At 43.0% G+C, this 15,736-nt stretch overlaps 1 protein-coding gene across 1 annotated transcript in view; it reads right to left on the bottom strand.

Moving 5' to 3' along the window:
• LOC137371861 (zeta-sarcoglycan) overlaps nt 1–15,481 on the bottom strand; it is a 580,156-nt gene extending 564,675 nt beyond the window's left edge. Inside the window, exon 1 of the mRNA XM_068034825.1 lies at nt 15,287–15,481. Coding sequence (XP_067890926.1) covers nt 15,287–15,481 — 195 coding nt within the window. The remainder of the gene's footprint in view (nt 1–15,286) is intronic.
• Between the last annotated feature and the right edge of the window lie 255 nt (nt 15,482–15,736).

Genomic DNA, 15,736 nt, shown 5'->3' with positions numbered 1-15,736 from the left:
AGTAGCATTCAATCTTAAGCAGCTACTTTGTGGATCTCTAATGAGGGAAAGGGTAGATGTTGAAGGGATTGAAGAATACACAGAAACGTTAAATATGAAAAGATAGACATGCTCATGAGCCCTCTTAAGACACAGAAACTCCCATGTCTCCACCACCAACACTCAGGTCAGAGTTGAAGCCAAATATTGCCATTGCTTCCTCTTCACGTACAAAAGGAATGCCCCATGTTAATTAGCTACTGCAGCCTCCAGATCTTCTAGTCACAATAAGTCAGATTTCATAGAATGGATGACAATAATAATAGACATCAGTTGGCAAGGATCTATGTATTGGATTGGTTATGTTACTGTCCTAGCAATCCAGAGAATGCGAGTAAAAATTCCACCATGGCATTTTGTAAATTTGAATCTAATTTTAAAAAGTATGCTGTTTTTTAAAAAAAATAATTTCTGTTAAAGTGATTATGAAGCTTCCAGATTGTTGTAAAGATCCAACAGGTTCACCAATGTCCTTTAGGGAAGGAAAACTGCTATTCCTGTCTGATCTAATCAACATGTGACTTCAGTCACACACCAACATGGCTGACTCCTAATTGCCCTCTAAAGTGGCCAAGTAAGCTATTCAGTTGGATCAAGAAGGCAGCTTTCCTGGATTTACCCTGCACCTCTCTTTCATGTTTCACTGGGTTGGATCCATCTACCATTTACATTTTCTATAATCTAATTTTCACCTTTGTGGTTTACTTTTTAAAAAGATTGGGTTTGAAAAATGCAGACTATTCAATTCCATCAGCTATTGAAAAGATCCATAAATAATCCATTGTTCTTTGTGAACATGCTCCATAACAGTCAACAGACAGAACACACTGGTTATTTGTATTCTCATACTTTTTTGTTTGTATGTGGCATGAGAGGTGAAATGATGAACACGACACCACCTGGGCGGATGACTTTCTTGATAAAGATAACGGCCAGGGTGGAAGGATTCCAAGCGGCTGAAGTTCTGGACAAAAGGCGTGCCACCCCATATTGCGTGAACTATGGTTGTTGTTATACCAGCTTTGGATAAAGTCGCAAGGGAAGGAGGGTCCCTTCAAGCCTTGGTCAGCAACCCACCTAGGAGAGGGGAAACTCTGAATCCAAAACTACAGCTTGGAGACCTTGCTGCTGCCGTCCTAGTTCACTCGGCCATGACAGATGAGCTCCCAGGCTTAAAGGGTGGGGTCAGTCAGCGCAAACTGTACTCCAGCTTAAAGCACCAATGCACAGGCAGGAAGGAGAGAATGCAACATATGAAGTACATAGACATTCTGTAATCTACAATTTTACATAAATATATTCTAGAAGAGTGATAACCATAAATAACTAATAGAAAACATTTCTCTTATTTATGCAAAGCAGAATTAGGGTTGATTAAAATGCTAGTAACGGTGCTGTTCATTATGCTCCCTTTACGCAGCTTCTGTTTATAAAGTATGACAAAGCTTTTGTTTTTCATGTTGGAATATTGTCAGCTTAAACAGAATCAAAGGAAAATAGGAACATAGAATCAGGAATAGGCCATTCAGCCCCTTGAACCTTTTCTTCCATTCAGTTGGATCATGGCTGATCTATACCTCAACTTCATGTATTCACCTTTGCTCTCTATCAATTTCAGATTTGAAAATTTCAATTGAACCAGCATCCACAGCCTTTTGAGGGAGCAAGTTTCAGATTTCATTTGCAATGAAAGATCTTCCTGATTTCACTCCTAAATAGTTGACCTCTAACTTCTGAATTCCTCCACCACAGGAAATGATGCATCTACCCTATTGAATTCCAATATCATGTTAAACACCTTAATTAAATCACCCCTCAACCTTAGGTTCTAGAACAATAAAGAACAAACTGCATAAACAAAATACGTCAAAGAGTTCTCAGGCTGGATTTTATAGAGACCTCAACATCGGGACCATGGTGGGGGTGGGGGGTGGGGGGAAGGAAGATTGCCCCGGATGAGGCCTGCCATGGATCTCGACGCCAGCAGGGCCCGTACCGATATTGCCAGCAGAGCCAAGGCCTCGTAGCAGTCCCCACCCCCAGAGCTTGGCGACGGGATCGTAATTTAAATACTTAAATAAATTAACTTACCTGCAGTAATGACTTTCCCGTTGCCTCCTGAAGTGCCACCGCGATCTTTATCCCGGCAGCTGGCACTGCCGCGCCTTCAGATCCCCGTCTGGGGAAACGAGGTGCAACACTGGTGCGGTGGCGAGTGGGTGGCAGTCAAATGAATGTCACGGGTGTAGGGGATTGTGGAAAGGGTCATAGTTTAAAGTTTGTGCAGTTTGGCGGGGTGGGGGGGGGAGGTGGGTAGGTCAGATAGTAAAGGTAAGTATTTTGGCGAGGGGGAAAGGGCAAATAATTTTTATTGGGGTGTGGGAAAGGGCAAAAGAAAGAGAGATATTTTTTCAATACCATTTCACTTTAAAGATTTAAATTTACCAGTAGGGCTGACAGCCCTTTAAAAAAGGCATCAGCGCCTGAGCACAGGCAGCTGGTGCCATTGACGGGGACAGACAGCCCACCGCCTCCACGTGATCAGGGGGGTGGTGGGGGGAGGGGGCGGCCCGCTCTCGCTATTAAAATGATCTGCTGTGCTTGGAATTGCGGCGGCTCTTTGGTGTGTGGGCCACTATTTTTTTTGCCCGTCGCCAATTTTGGCGGCAGGCCTACAGAATTCAGTCCCTCATGTCCAGGTCCATTCAAACATCAGCTATCAACTTCAGCCATTAATGCTATTTTTAAATAAAAATTAAAACTTATTTTACATTTAATTTACCTTTGACTAATTAACACCAGATGACTCCAAAATCTTGCACAACTGATTCAAGAAGTCATGCAATACCTGAGACACAATCTCAATAAACTGGAAGGATGATTTGAATGCAAATATGCTGAAAATCCTTGAGGGTGGTAAAGAACATTAATCCTCATGGATTAGTTGCACTAAAGAACATTAAATAGCAATTTTTAAAATAGAAATCAGTGCCATATCAAGAGTCATCTAGCACCATCAGTCAGACCTAAGGCATGTTGGTTGTGGAAAGAGCTCTTCGTTCTTCTACTACTGTACTGTTCTATATCCCATTAAATCACTGCTAGTACAATATACAAGATGCTGCCGCCCATGTATGTGCAAGGTAGTCATAAATGAATTGATAAAATCAGATTATTGAGCAATTAAACCATGCAATGTGTGATGCCATCCACAGCATATGAGAAGGATCTCTACTTGCATCTGTTTTCAAAGCAAAAAAAAAAGCAAATTCTATTTAAACTCAAAGTATAAACCCCCAAAGCTCATATTGCAATATCACATTTCTAATGCACAGTCCTGCTCAATACAATATTGTAAATCAACAGAGGACAATTGTTTAAATATAAAGAGTAAAAGTATCAGTGTGAAAACACTGTGAATGGAATAGTGCAGTGCAATTCAACAGTATAAATTTTAAACAGTATAAATAATTATCTGATACAAGCATAAGAATGAAACATGCGCTGCATTCTTAAGTACCATTCTCAGCCACACATAAATTACATGGAATTCTAATCCAAGCAATAGCCTGAACAAAACATGCCAATTTGGAAAAATAGATGGATAGTTATTAGAACTCAATTATATTATACTGTACTGTTGACTGTATTTAAGCTGAAATGCTCTATTATCTGCCATGTTTTGCTTATTAATTTAAGAATATGTTTTCTATGTAATTAAGTTCTTTCTCACGTTTTTCGTGGGGTCTATTGTCCCATTTCCACCAGAGGCCTCAAAATCTCCCCTTAATGTGATTGCAGATTTGGAGGTCAGGTATACATGTTTCAAGTAAGGCCAGAGTTTACAATAATTTAATGCTCCATAGAAAAGTGTGTGCATAGAATTATTCCCAGCAAACGTTCTATAGCAATTAGGTCCTTTAAAAAGTTCTATCAAGGTTTGATTGGGACTAATTGGAAAATGCAGCTATCAATAAGAGTATAAGACAGCATGGACCAAGAAAAGGTAATTTGGCTAATTTAGTTTGTTCCTTTCATGGATGACACACATTTGTGGACTCTACCGAACACATTTTTAGAAAAAAGTGTTTCTCCTGACCAGCTTCTGCCATAGCTGATATAAGTTTGCAAGCAATTTTATTTCATCTAGCATAAGATGGTTGTACATATCCTTATTATCCTTGATCATATTCCCAAACATTTTGTTCCACTTGCTCTTTTTCAAATTTGTTAATTGACATGGTTTCAACTATTTTAGTTGGGTCTTTATGTTTCATATTCACTACTGATTAGCAACAAGGATTTCTCTACTCTCAATGTTCATACTGAAGTTCTTTAGTTCTGTACTCCAGAAATCTAACAAAATAATCAGTGATCATCTATGTTATCTATTTCTCTCAGGCTGGACACATAGAGATGGGTGGTTAGGCATCTTCCTTACTTTTCCCTTTCTACTTAACTCTCTCATTCAATATGGCAACCTGGTGCTGCAAATCGCTGCCACTCATCTGCTGCTCCTTATTTTTGCCACTACATGCTAATCCTTAGCCATCCTTGGACTCGTAGGTGCACAGATGGAGGGGGAGAAAATCTGCACTTGCTTTTCTAAGCACCAGCACAGAAACTGATAGCCTGCATTCTGTAGTTAGGTGTTAGAGTGGTCTGCATCAGGTACTTCACAGAACATGGATGAGCAGGAGCAGGTGTAGGTTGAAAGGATAGCCCAGGAGACAGCGCACCAGAACTTACATCCTAGTTCAGCTGAAGACTGCAGAGATGTAGACCTTAGCGGACCCAGCCTCTTAATGAAAGATAGTTTCTCTGCACCACTGCACTGGACTGTGCACCAGGGAGCTTTTGCTACATGCCAGAGACAGTGGAGATTCCACAATAATTTATGTGCATTTCAGGGACATGGCATTGACACTCTGCAATTCAATAGCAGAGGCAATCATGTAATGGGAATGGAACATTTGCCATCTGTCAGGATGACAGCACATCTGGACCCTAGTAATCCCTTCAACCAATGCCTGTCCTGGTGCTAGAAAGTCAACTAGGCAAAAACTGCCTCAGCAGCTACTGAGTCTGTAACCAGGTTCTATCAGGCCTCAGCACCTAGCGGTCTATGACCATGAGCATCTCAAGAGGACCCTTGAGTGAGCACCAATGCTTTTCCACTTCCCATGCAGCAGCCAGTGGAGAAGCACCTCATAGGAGCACTGGAGTAGATGAAACAGATAGACTTTAACAGAACACACCAGTATCATGCATATGTAAAAGCTGTAAAATTATAACCTTTTTGAAATATTTGTTTGCTGAGTGTTCCTGTATTATTTGGTAACTTTGCAATGTATGTTGATATGAATATTACTGCTGTTCTTTGGGCTGACAGAGTTTATTTGAGGCTGGAAGGACTAGGAGAATGAAGATATGATTGCTAATGCATGTGGGCCAGGAATTGTTCAGCTGAAGCACTTTTCAATCAATGAGCTACTGCCGAAGAGCTCTGACTGCTATCAAGTGTTGGTGTCCTTCCACTTCCTCACCATCCTCTACACAATCAGTGTCCTCGTCCTCATCATGTCCAGTGGTGGATTCATGTATTATCCCTATTCAAAGCGAAGGTTTACACCAAACAACAAACCATTATCACATGAGACACACTTTTTAGGCTGCATTGCAGAAAGTCACCCAACCTTCCAGCCTGTGGAATGGTTGCTTGAGGACTTTAATGGTCTGCTCATTGAGGGTTCTAATCAAGCCATGCAGAGCAGTTCAGCTGCCAAGAGTGGGTTCCTGAGAGAAGTCATGAGCCACATGAACAAGGAATAACCCTTCTTTCTGTGCACTTATTGTGCAGTGATAAAGAGTGGGAAAATGGATAAATGGCTTGAATTTCAAATTAAAGATGAAAACATCATGACAGCTGCCAGGAAAGTGAGGACAGAGCTGCATGATGCCCTTCTGCAGATCACGCACCAATTGTGCATTAATAGAATGGAAGCCCTAGCAATTCAGGCAGGAAGTAGGCTTGCATGAAAAAGCCTGCAGGACTACCTGCAATCACTGACACTGTGGTCTTGGGGCAACCTGAAATCTGTCCTGTCCTGCTGTCTCCAGTTGTCGATGGGGTAAGTGATGAGGGTATTTGCTCTAACAAACATGGCATCAGTCACCTGCTTAATGTGAGCGTGATCTGCAGACTGACTAATGTTACTGATATTCTCAGTGGCTTCCGCGAAGTAGTTGGAGGCAAAGAAATTCAGGGCTGCAGTGACCTTGACTACTACAATGAGCTCACTGTTGCAGTATGTTGCAGGTCTTGTTTGCAGGAGGTGAAACAACACTGAAACAGCCTCACTAGACAAAGCCTCTTTATGCACTGCTCCTTTGAGAACTGCAAGTATAATTCTCTAAGCCTATACAGTCTGTTGGGTAGGTAAAGATTCCAGTCAGCACTACTCCCTCTATTTGTTATCCCTGACACTGCAGTTCTGTTTTCTCCTGCTTCCTGCTGCTCCTGCTCCTCCTCTGTCTTGTTAGAATGAAATTGTTGAAGGACTTGCATGAAAAAATGTGCATTGCCAGAACTTAAGAGTTCAAAACATACCACAACCACTACAAACAGTTTGAAATGATCTAAGTAGGCAAAAAAACACCATGTAATAGAAGCAAAATGTTTCCCAAATCTTTCCACTGTCTTACCTGAGAGCAGCCCAAGATCAGTTTAAATATCGCTTGAAATGGCCATCTCCTGGCTTGTACCAGGTGGTATTAGGACTGAGCAACAATAACTTTGGGAATTTTGACCTCAGTTGAACCCAATTTGTCTTGTCATTAGACCCCTGCCCATTTCTGATTGGAGCTCTGGCCACCAAGAGGAAGGTCCATCAGCAAAATGAGAATAGGTGAACAATCATAAGTAAGTCATGGGTTCTGTTTCACATGCAATTTTTGTCCCAATACCATCCTGATTTTAAGTATGAGGGTGGTGGTGAAACAAAAATTCCACTGAATGTAGGATGAGTTATTTGTTTCTGTTCAAAGTGGTAGGTGAGCAGTAACCATCCACTCACTCATCTACCCACCCACCCTCCCTCCCACCCTTCCTTCTCCATTTGACTGTAATATAATAACCCCCATCTTGCGGCTGCTGTGGCAGTTTTAATCCTTTGAGAGCTGAATTTAACTTGGAGGTGAATAAAAATCATGCCAACATCCTTTTCTGTGGACAAGTGATCAAAAATCCCAAACTTAACACTGCGTTTCAAAAGAAATTGAGCAATTTGATTGGATGGTTTTTCCTCAGTCGAAGATATTTGTTGATTGGCACAAATATCTTGCCAAATAAATGCAAACCTTTCAGCATGGTGAGTTTAGTTCAATTACGCTTTTTGCCCTGCATCTGCATAATGCCTTTGAAGTGAAATGCCACAGATTTATGCGAGATGTATGATTTCTTAATAATTCAGATTGTAGGGTTGTGCTGTATTTCCCTGTGGGGAGTACTATTTTTTATTCGTTCATGGAATGTGGGCATCGCTGGCCAGGCCAGCATTGTTGCCCATCCCTAATTGCCCTTGAGAAGGTGGTGGTGAGCTGCCTTCTTGAACTGCAGCAGTCCGTGTGGGATAGGTACACCCACACTGCTGTTAGGAAGGGAGTTCCAGGATTTTGACCCAGCGACAGTGAAGGATACAGTTCCACGTCAGGATGGTGTGCAACTTGGAGGGGAACTTGCAGGTGGTGGTGTTCCCATGCAACTGCTGCCCTTGTCCTTCTAGATGGTAGAGGTCGCTGGTTTGGAAGGTGCTGTCTAAGGAGCCTTGGTGTGTTGCTGCAGTGCATCTTGTAGATGGTACACACTGCTGCCACTGTGCATCGGTGGTGGAGGGAGTGAATGTTTGTGGATAGGGTGCCAATCAAGCTGCTTTGTCCTGGATGGTGTCGAGCTTCTGGAGTGTTGTTGGAGCTGCACCCATCCAGGCAAGTGGAGAGTATTCCATCACAATCCTGACTTGTGCTTTGTAGATGATGGGCAGGTTTTGGGGAGTCAGGAGGTGAGTTACTTGTTGCAGGATTCCCAACCTCTGACCTGCTCTTGTAGCCACAGTATATAAATGGCTATTCCAGTTCAGTTTCTGGTCAATGGTAACCCCCAGGATGTTGATAGTGGGGGATTCAGTGATTGCAATGCCATTGAATGTCAAGGGGAGATGGTTACATTCCCTTTTTCAGGAGATGGTCATTGCCTGGCACTTGTGTGGCGCAAATGTTACTTGCCACTTATCAGCCCAAGCCTGGATATGGTCCAGGTCTTGCTGCATTTCGACACGGACTGCTTCAGTATCTGAGGAGTTGCGAATGGTGCTGAACATTGTGCAATCATCAGCGAACATCCCCACTTCTGACCTGATGATTGAAGGAAGGTCATTGATGAAGCAGCTGAAGATGGTTGGGCCTAGGACACTACCCTGCGGAACTCCTGCAGTGATGCCCTGGAGCTCCAACAACCACAACCATCTTAATTTGCGCTAGAAAGTTATGACTCCAACCAGCGGAGAGTTTTCCCCCTGTTGCCATACTCAGTCAAATGCTGCCTTGATACCAAGGGCAGTCACTCTCACCTCGCCTCGAGGTTAGCTCTTTTGTCCATGTTTGAACCAAGGCTGCATCCATGATACACAAATGTTCCACATAGTTAGTGGAAGGAACAATTTTGATGGCTGAATGGCATCATCGTATGTAACGTTTCCTTTGCTGTTATTATTATGGAAATCAGTTGTTCATTATTGTTAATCCTGTATGTACTCCATTTAGTTCTGAGAAGATGCAGTACTCTCAGTTCATAAACAAAAACTGACCCTTCAATAAGTAGCCTTTCAAATCTCAGTTTCCGAACTTCAGTGGTATAACAGCCAAGGATTGATTGTAGGGTGGATTTTGGAAGGGCTGCAGAGGCAGGAATGAAGGGTGATGGCCTGCAATTTCCCACTGCTGGCATGTTCCTGTCTTTGGCCCATTTTGGAAGAGACTGGATTGGGGTGGAGTTGACGACTTCCCGCCCACTAGCGATATAGCCGATTGTACCAATTAATGGACCTATTGAGGCCACTGTGCTAATGCTGACTGGAATTTTCCAGTCGGCATGCAGGCCCCCTGCCATGCAAGGCTGAAGCCTAGCTGATTAATGGAAGTGGCTTCCCGGCAGCAGACTGGGGAGCCAGCGCTCCATTTTGCATTTTTATTTCACACCATCCCTCCCCCCACGCCCCCACACTGTGGCTGCGATTGTGAGATTGCCATAGCAGCAGCCGCTGGTTATCCAGTGGAGGGATTGCCCCTCCACAATGACAGCCTGGCAGCTGTGGCCTCGTTCTCCATCTTGAGGCTCCCTCTCTTTCTCCCACTACAGCGGCTACTCCCACCTCTGACAGTGGGGCTGCTGATCGTCCAGTGCTGAAGGGGCTCCTATTGGCCCTCGGGAGCCCGCTCACCATCCTTAACTGAACGGGGCTCCCAGAGACAGCCACTTAATTGTCTGCTTTCTCAAAAATCGCTTCCAGGATCCCATACGGAATTCAGCAAGGGAATGCGTCCATGGATAGAAAATTAAGCTCTAACAGTGATCTTTGATAGAAATCCTACACATAACAACATAACCCACTGGACTGGCATATGATCAGCTGGTCATAACCATTATATTTAAAACAGTTATCTCCTATTCAGTAATTAATTGAAAATCTGCCTCCTTTAGTATAATATTCAGCAAATGTGGTTGTAAATAACCAACAGAATGTTTTGGTTAGGTTATTAAATATGAGAAATAGGGATGAATTTTAAGCAGCTGGCAGGGATACCAACAGCAGGTCAAAAGGTAAATGGAACCTTGACTGTTTGAAGCACCCCCAGCTGCAACTCACGGTGCTTAGGCAATTAACTGCCCGGCGATGGGGTCCCCGTCCCTTTAAAGATGGGGACCTCACCTCCAAGAGCTGCCAGCCAGTCAGGGGGCCAGCAGTTCAGCAGTCCCAGAGGCACCACTGGGAGCAGTGGCTACTGCCAGAGCTACAGTAGTCACCGGACCAGGAGTAGCTGCACTACAGGTAAGTGGGGGCGAGCTCACCGTGTCCAGTCAGGTAGGCCCTAGCGAGGGGTGGGGGTGGGTGGGTTGTTGAGGGCAGGGAGGTGGCACAGGGGTGGCTGTTGCCACTGGTGGCCCTCCGTGGGCCACAGATTGCCCAGGAAGGAGGGCAGCACCCCCCCACCCCAACCCCAACCAGTTTACAGAGGCCACCTGGAGGTACTGGGCGAACTTGCACATGGCAGAGGCACCACCCTGCCGCGGGTAAAATGCCAGCGGCGGTGGGATGAGACCCTTAAGTGGCCATTAATTGGCCATTTAAGGGCCTCAATTTGCCACTTAAAGGCCTGAATTGGCCTCTGGGTGGGAAGGCAGTCTTTGACCTTCCCCGTCCTTGACAAAATTGAATAGAGTCAGGAAGACGATGGGCACTCCACCTCTGCCTTCCCTCACTATTTTATGGACCCCCACACCACCCTTTACTACATCACAGGTTCTATGCCAGCACCCTACTGTTAGAAACACCACACTTCTCAGTAAAACACAAACTAACATTTATCTTGGTCGCAAATGAAGGACAAAAATATTTTGCATGTTTGTTTCTCACTCTCTTACTGCAATCTATCAACATTATACCACAGCACAGTAAATATCAGGAACCTTTCTGCTCATAATGACTAAATCCACAAAACATATAATAAACACATCAACACAGGTTGATGACAGGAATGACTAATCAGCTATTATTTTAATATGCCCTGCTAATATTTTGATAGAAAAGTTAAACATGTCAGTTAGGTTTACACAAATGTCTATGTTTATTGGAACATTCTGAAAGGGGCACCGTTTGAGATTTATTAAGGTCAGCGGAAAAATATCTCTGGATTTTCTCAGCAGCAGGAAAAGAGTTTTTGTTGCTTGTGTTTGACATTCTTCAAATAAACACATAGGGCTATATTTACTCACTGATGACAACAGGAAGCAATATTCATTCTACCAGAACTGAGAATGTTCATATATTAGTATCAGTAAAAATGGATTACTGCTAGACTTATAATTTCCTTGCACTCTCGCTAATGCGAGTGACAGCAAACTATCTCTGGGGCTCAAGAAAGAGGATGAAAGTGTCCTCATGCAAGAAGATTGTTGTACTATAATAGTTGTGCTGTCCCATGTGGAGACAAAGCCAGTTAGACATAGGTCATAGTCACAGTAGTCGATTTTAATGCCCGAGGCACGTCTCCCTTGTTGGGTCACAATTCTAGGCATGCAGCCCAGGAAAATTAACAAATTTTTTCAGGCAAACTGTGGGATATTTTATTAGTCACCAGCATAAGGGAAACTTAAATTGATAGTGGATAGTGTTAGTATCAAAGAAAAGCATCTTTCAATAAAAAAAATGTTCGAACAAGAAACAGAGTGAACAACCTAACCACCTAATGAAGGGGCACACCAAAAATGTTAACCTACCTTTCTGTTTCAGACACCAATTGACCTGTTGGTCATTTCCAGTATGTTCTGTTTTTATTACATTGAATTTGTGAATATATAAATACTGTCAAGTTAACTCTTTGGTCCCTAAACTCCTTAGTGCCCCAAAGTAGATGCTGTTCGTGCAGCATGCGACCTTCAGGTAAGTCTTGGGCTTGGTGGTGGGTAATGAGGTGGGCAGGTGGTGGCCCACGGTTGTTCTGCAGACCAAGAAGAACACTCCTGCTCCTTCTGACTCACCAAAAATCTAAATTTTGAAAGTTTTAGGGCACTTTTTTGAGCAGCCTCAAGTGCTCCCTTTAAGGACTGCTTATTAGGCTGCTGGAGACAAGGAAATACCATCCCAACTTGACTAACATGAACAAATTTACATGTCAGATTTGGAAATGAATGTAGAAGCCTCATTTCAATATTTAAAAGAAACTCCTGAGTCATTTCAGGTGATGACAGGACTGCCTAAAAAAAGGCACCGACCAATTTGACAGTGGTCCAAATGTCCATAAAAATCAGCTGCAGACCCCTGCCCTGCTAAATTGGTTATTGTTGCACCTATTTTAAGCACAAAACCAGCACAACTATCTGAAATTTAGTAAATAAAACAGGTTTGCATAATAAACATTTTAGATTTAAAGATTAATTACTTAACAAATAAGTTAATGTGGGGATGAAAGTAGCTCCACTTTTCTAAGGGCTGAAATTTATACTTCCGCTGCGGACGAACACAATGGCGGAGTGCCTGCGCGGGCCTCGCGGTGCAGAGCCACCACGATATTAAGAGTGGTGGCTCATTTTAATAGCCGGGGTGGACCGCCCACCCCGATGACTTTGCGTAGGTGCAGATGCCATTTTTAAAGGGCTTCGAGCCCTGCATTTCAACTTAAATATTTAAAGCTAGATTGATTTGATAAAATTAAATAAATTGATCTTGACCCTCTCCCACCGCCCCCCCCCCGCCAATAACAATGGAATTAACTCCTTGCCCTCTCCCCCCACCTTGTGCACCTGACCTATCCCACCAAAAAGTTCATAAACTGTGCGCTGTAACACTGCCCACCATCCCCTACAACAATGAGATGAGTTTGACCCCGCTCCCCTCCCTCCCGCACTGAAAAACTTACCTGCTCTCCCCTCTCCACCAGTGTTCCACCTCGGACCCCTGGACTGGGATCCGAAGGCGCGGGAATGCCAGCCACCGGCATCAATATTGCTCCGGGACGGATGGCTGAAGTGCAACGGTAATTAATTAATTAACTAAAATTAACTTACATATTTAAATTGGGCTCCCGTCGCCTAGCTGCGGTGGGGTGGGGGTGGGGGGGCACCATGAGGCCTTGCTGCTGCCAGCAATATGGGGCAAGACCTTCCTGGTGTTGAAGTCAGTGGTGGGCCTCTCCCAGAGGCATTTTCCAGCCTCCCCTGCCATGACCCCCGACGGGGTCTGTAAAATTCAGCTCTAAGAGTGCACGCCGCTGTTGGTATGTGCCTTTCATGACATTTTTCGTCTCTGCCCCACTTGAGTAATTGAAACAAGGTATTTATTTTCAAATGAGATATTTAATTCTTTCCCTTCTCCATTTTATTTCTTGAGTGCCCTATTTGCATTATTGGATTATTTTTAATATACCTTGGAGTCTTCACTCTACGTTGGCCTAAATCTTACTGGAAAAATAACAGAGTTGGCGCATGCCATTATTAATCCATAAATCAGGTAATAAGTTCAAGCGAAGAAGAGATATGGCACCAGTTGCGAATCATTATAACTTGCTAGAGGTGGTCAGTGGTTTGTGAAGCAGCGCCTGGAGTTAGCGACATGATAATTGTTAATTCAGTGCCTAAAATCCTCTCTGGCCCAGAAGGGGAACCATTTAAACTGTTGAGCTTCATTCTTGCAGGTAGTAAATTCTTGATAGAGATTTAAGAACATTTAGAGTCACAGAGAGATGCAGCACTGAAACAGGCCCTTTGGCCCACCGAGTCTGTGCCGACCATCAACCACCCATTTATACTAATTCTACATTAATCCCCTACCACATCCTCACCTTCCCTCAATTCTCCTACCACGTACCTACACAAGGGGCAATTTACCATGGCCAATTTACCTATCAACCTGCAAGTCTTTGGCTGTGGGAGAAAACCAGAGCACCCAGCAGAAACCCACACGGTCACAGGGAGAACTTGCAAACTCCACACAAGCAGTACCCAGAACTGAACCCGGGTCACTGGAGCTGTGAGGCTGCGGTGCTAACCACTGCACCACTATGCCGCCCCTTAAAAAAATATATTTCTTACTTTTCCTTTCTCTCTCTTTTCATCTCTGTTCATCCAATATTTCTTTCTCTTTTCTTTATTTCTCTTTCTGTGCCTGATTTGACTTTAATTCACCCATTCTAATTCACCCTCCTTTGTTGTTCCTCTATTTTTTTCTCAGTCCTTAAATCTCATTGTTTGAGGAAACAGACCATTCTTCCCATCATTCACTCAGGTCCTAGATGGCCCGTTGCTCTTGCCACCAATTACCAGCTTACACATCCAGTAATGTACAAGGCAATTTTTTAGTGCTGAAGGGTGCAGTTATAGTTTATCCAACAATGCACATTGAGAGGTGTCTGACTCCAGCAAAATCTGAGCCATTACTTTGCCTGTCTGCTGTTGTCTAGATTATATTTCATTGTCTACTTTTTGATAAAAACACATTTCTGTTAATGTTTTATGTTCTTTTACTTTCTCTGCTTAGTTTGGCAATTCACTCACGGTGTCATTTGAAATACCATGTAATGTTAGGTTCTGCCTCATTGTTTCCAATGCTGTCATTTAACATATGGCAGCATCACATACAGGTGTAATATTTTTGGAATTTTAAGACCACTCATCAGTCCAGATTTTAACTCTGGTTAGGAATTGGGGGTGTGGGACCTGAAGGAGGTGACTTTGCCTTTAAATTGATCCGCTGCACTTCTAGAGCAGATTGTGTCGATTTCAGGTTAGGTGAGATGAAAGGGGTTTTGAATGCATTGCTCCTCAATGAAATCTCCCCCCTCCCCACCCAACCTTCTTAATTTCCCCCAGCTTCCCCTAGCCTGCACTGTTCATACCAGGAAAGTGTGGCTTTAAAAAATCCCTACCACTGTTTCGATAAAATGGCCTCTCTGCTGATGCTACCCTAGATTTTGTAATAGGTTCCATTTTAATGCCTGTAGTAATTACTACCAGCTTTAAATGAATGCGAATGGAAAATCCAGGTCACTGTAGATGAGTGCTGCCATAAACCGTAGAATTATGGTCAGGTTTGAGCCGTGTACAGTAAAAGGAGAACCAAACCAACATTAAGAGTAAATAGAATATTGATAGCAGTGCCTGGTGATATAGATACAATTATGAAAGTGATCTGCTTCAGATAGTAGACATAAATTACAATGCAATTACTTCATCAAATCTCCTCTTTGTATACTAATAGTATTGCCTGTCATGAAAGCAAGTAGAGCACAAACTTTAATTTCCTCCTACACAGCATGCAAAATTATTGGCAATCTACAGAAACATATGGGTTGATGACCATTATCAATTGCCTATAGTTTCTGATGAACTATCCTTAAAAGTATTTCACTAAAGCTGCTATAACTTCAACATAAGGAGAACTGAAAATCAAACAGTCTTGACTCAACAGGCACTTACCACTGAGAATTTCATTACTTTCAATATCCATATTGTCAATGCAAGATTGACAATCATTGTCACCATTAGGAGGAGCACAAAAAAGTATAACCACCGCTTCCGCCACCCATAAATTCCTACTTGATAGACTTGTTGATTTTCAGGTCTCTGTAGGTTGTTATGTTGTGTTGCCAAGATATACTGTTCCCTTGTCATCTGCAAACAAAAACAACACTGTCACTCAGTATCAATTCCTTAGATAATGACAGCAGCATAGCTTTAAATTATAGATATATAATAATGGCAGGTTCAGGGCAACTTACAGATGTGTATTGGATTTTAAATTGGCTTGAAGTTAATAATTGATGAAATGGCACAACATGAGTATAGATGTACAAGCTCAAGGCAAGGAGAACTTCTATACATATCTGGAATGTATCCCCTGACAATCTATGGGATTTAGCATAATAC

Source organism: Heterodontus francisci, chromosome 1, assembly GCF_036365525.1.
Source record: "Heterodontus francisci isolate sHetFra1 chromosome 1, sHetFra1.hap1, whole genome shotgun sequence".
Taxonomy (NCBI): Eukaryota; Metazoa; Chordata; class Chondrichthyes; order Heterodontiformes; family Heterodontidae; genus Heterodontus; species Heterodontus francisci.
This window is presented reverse-complemented; position numbering and strand designations above follow the sequence as displayed.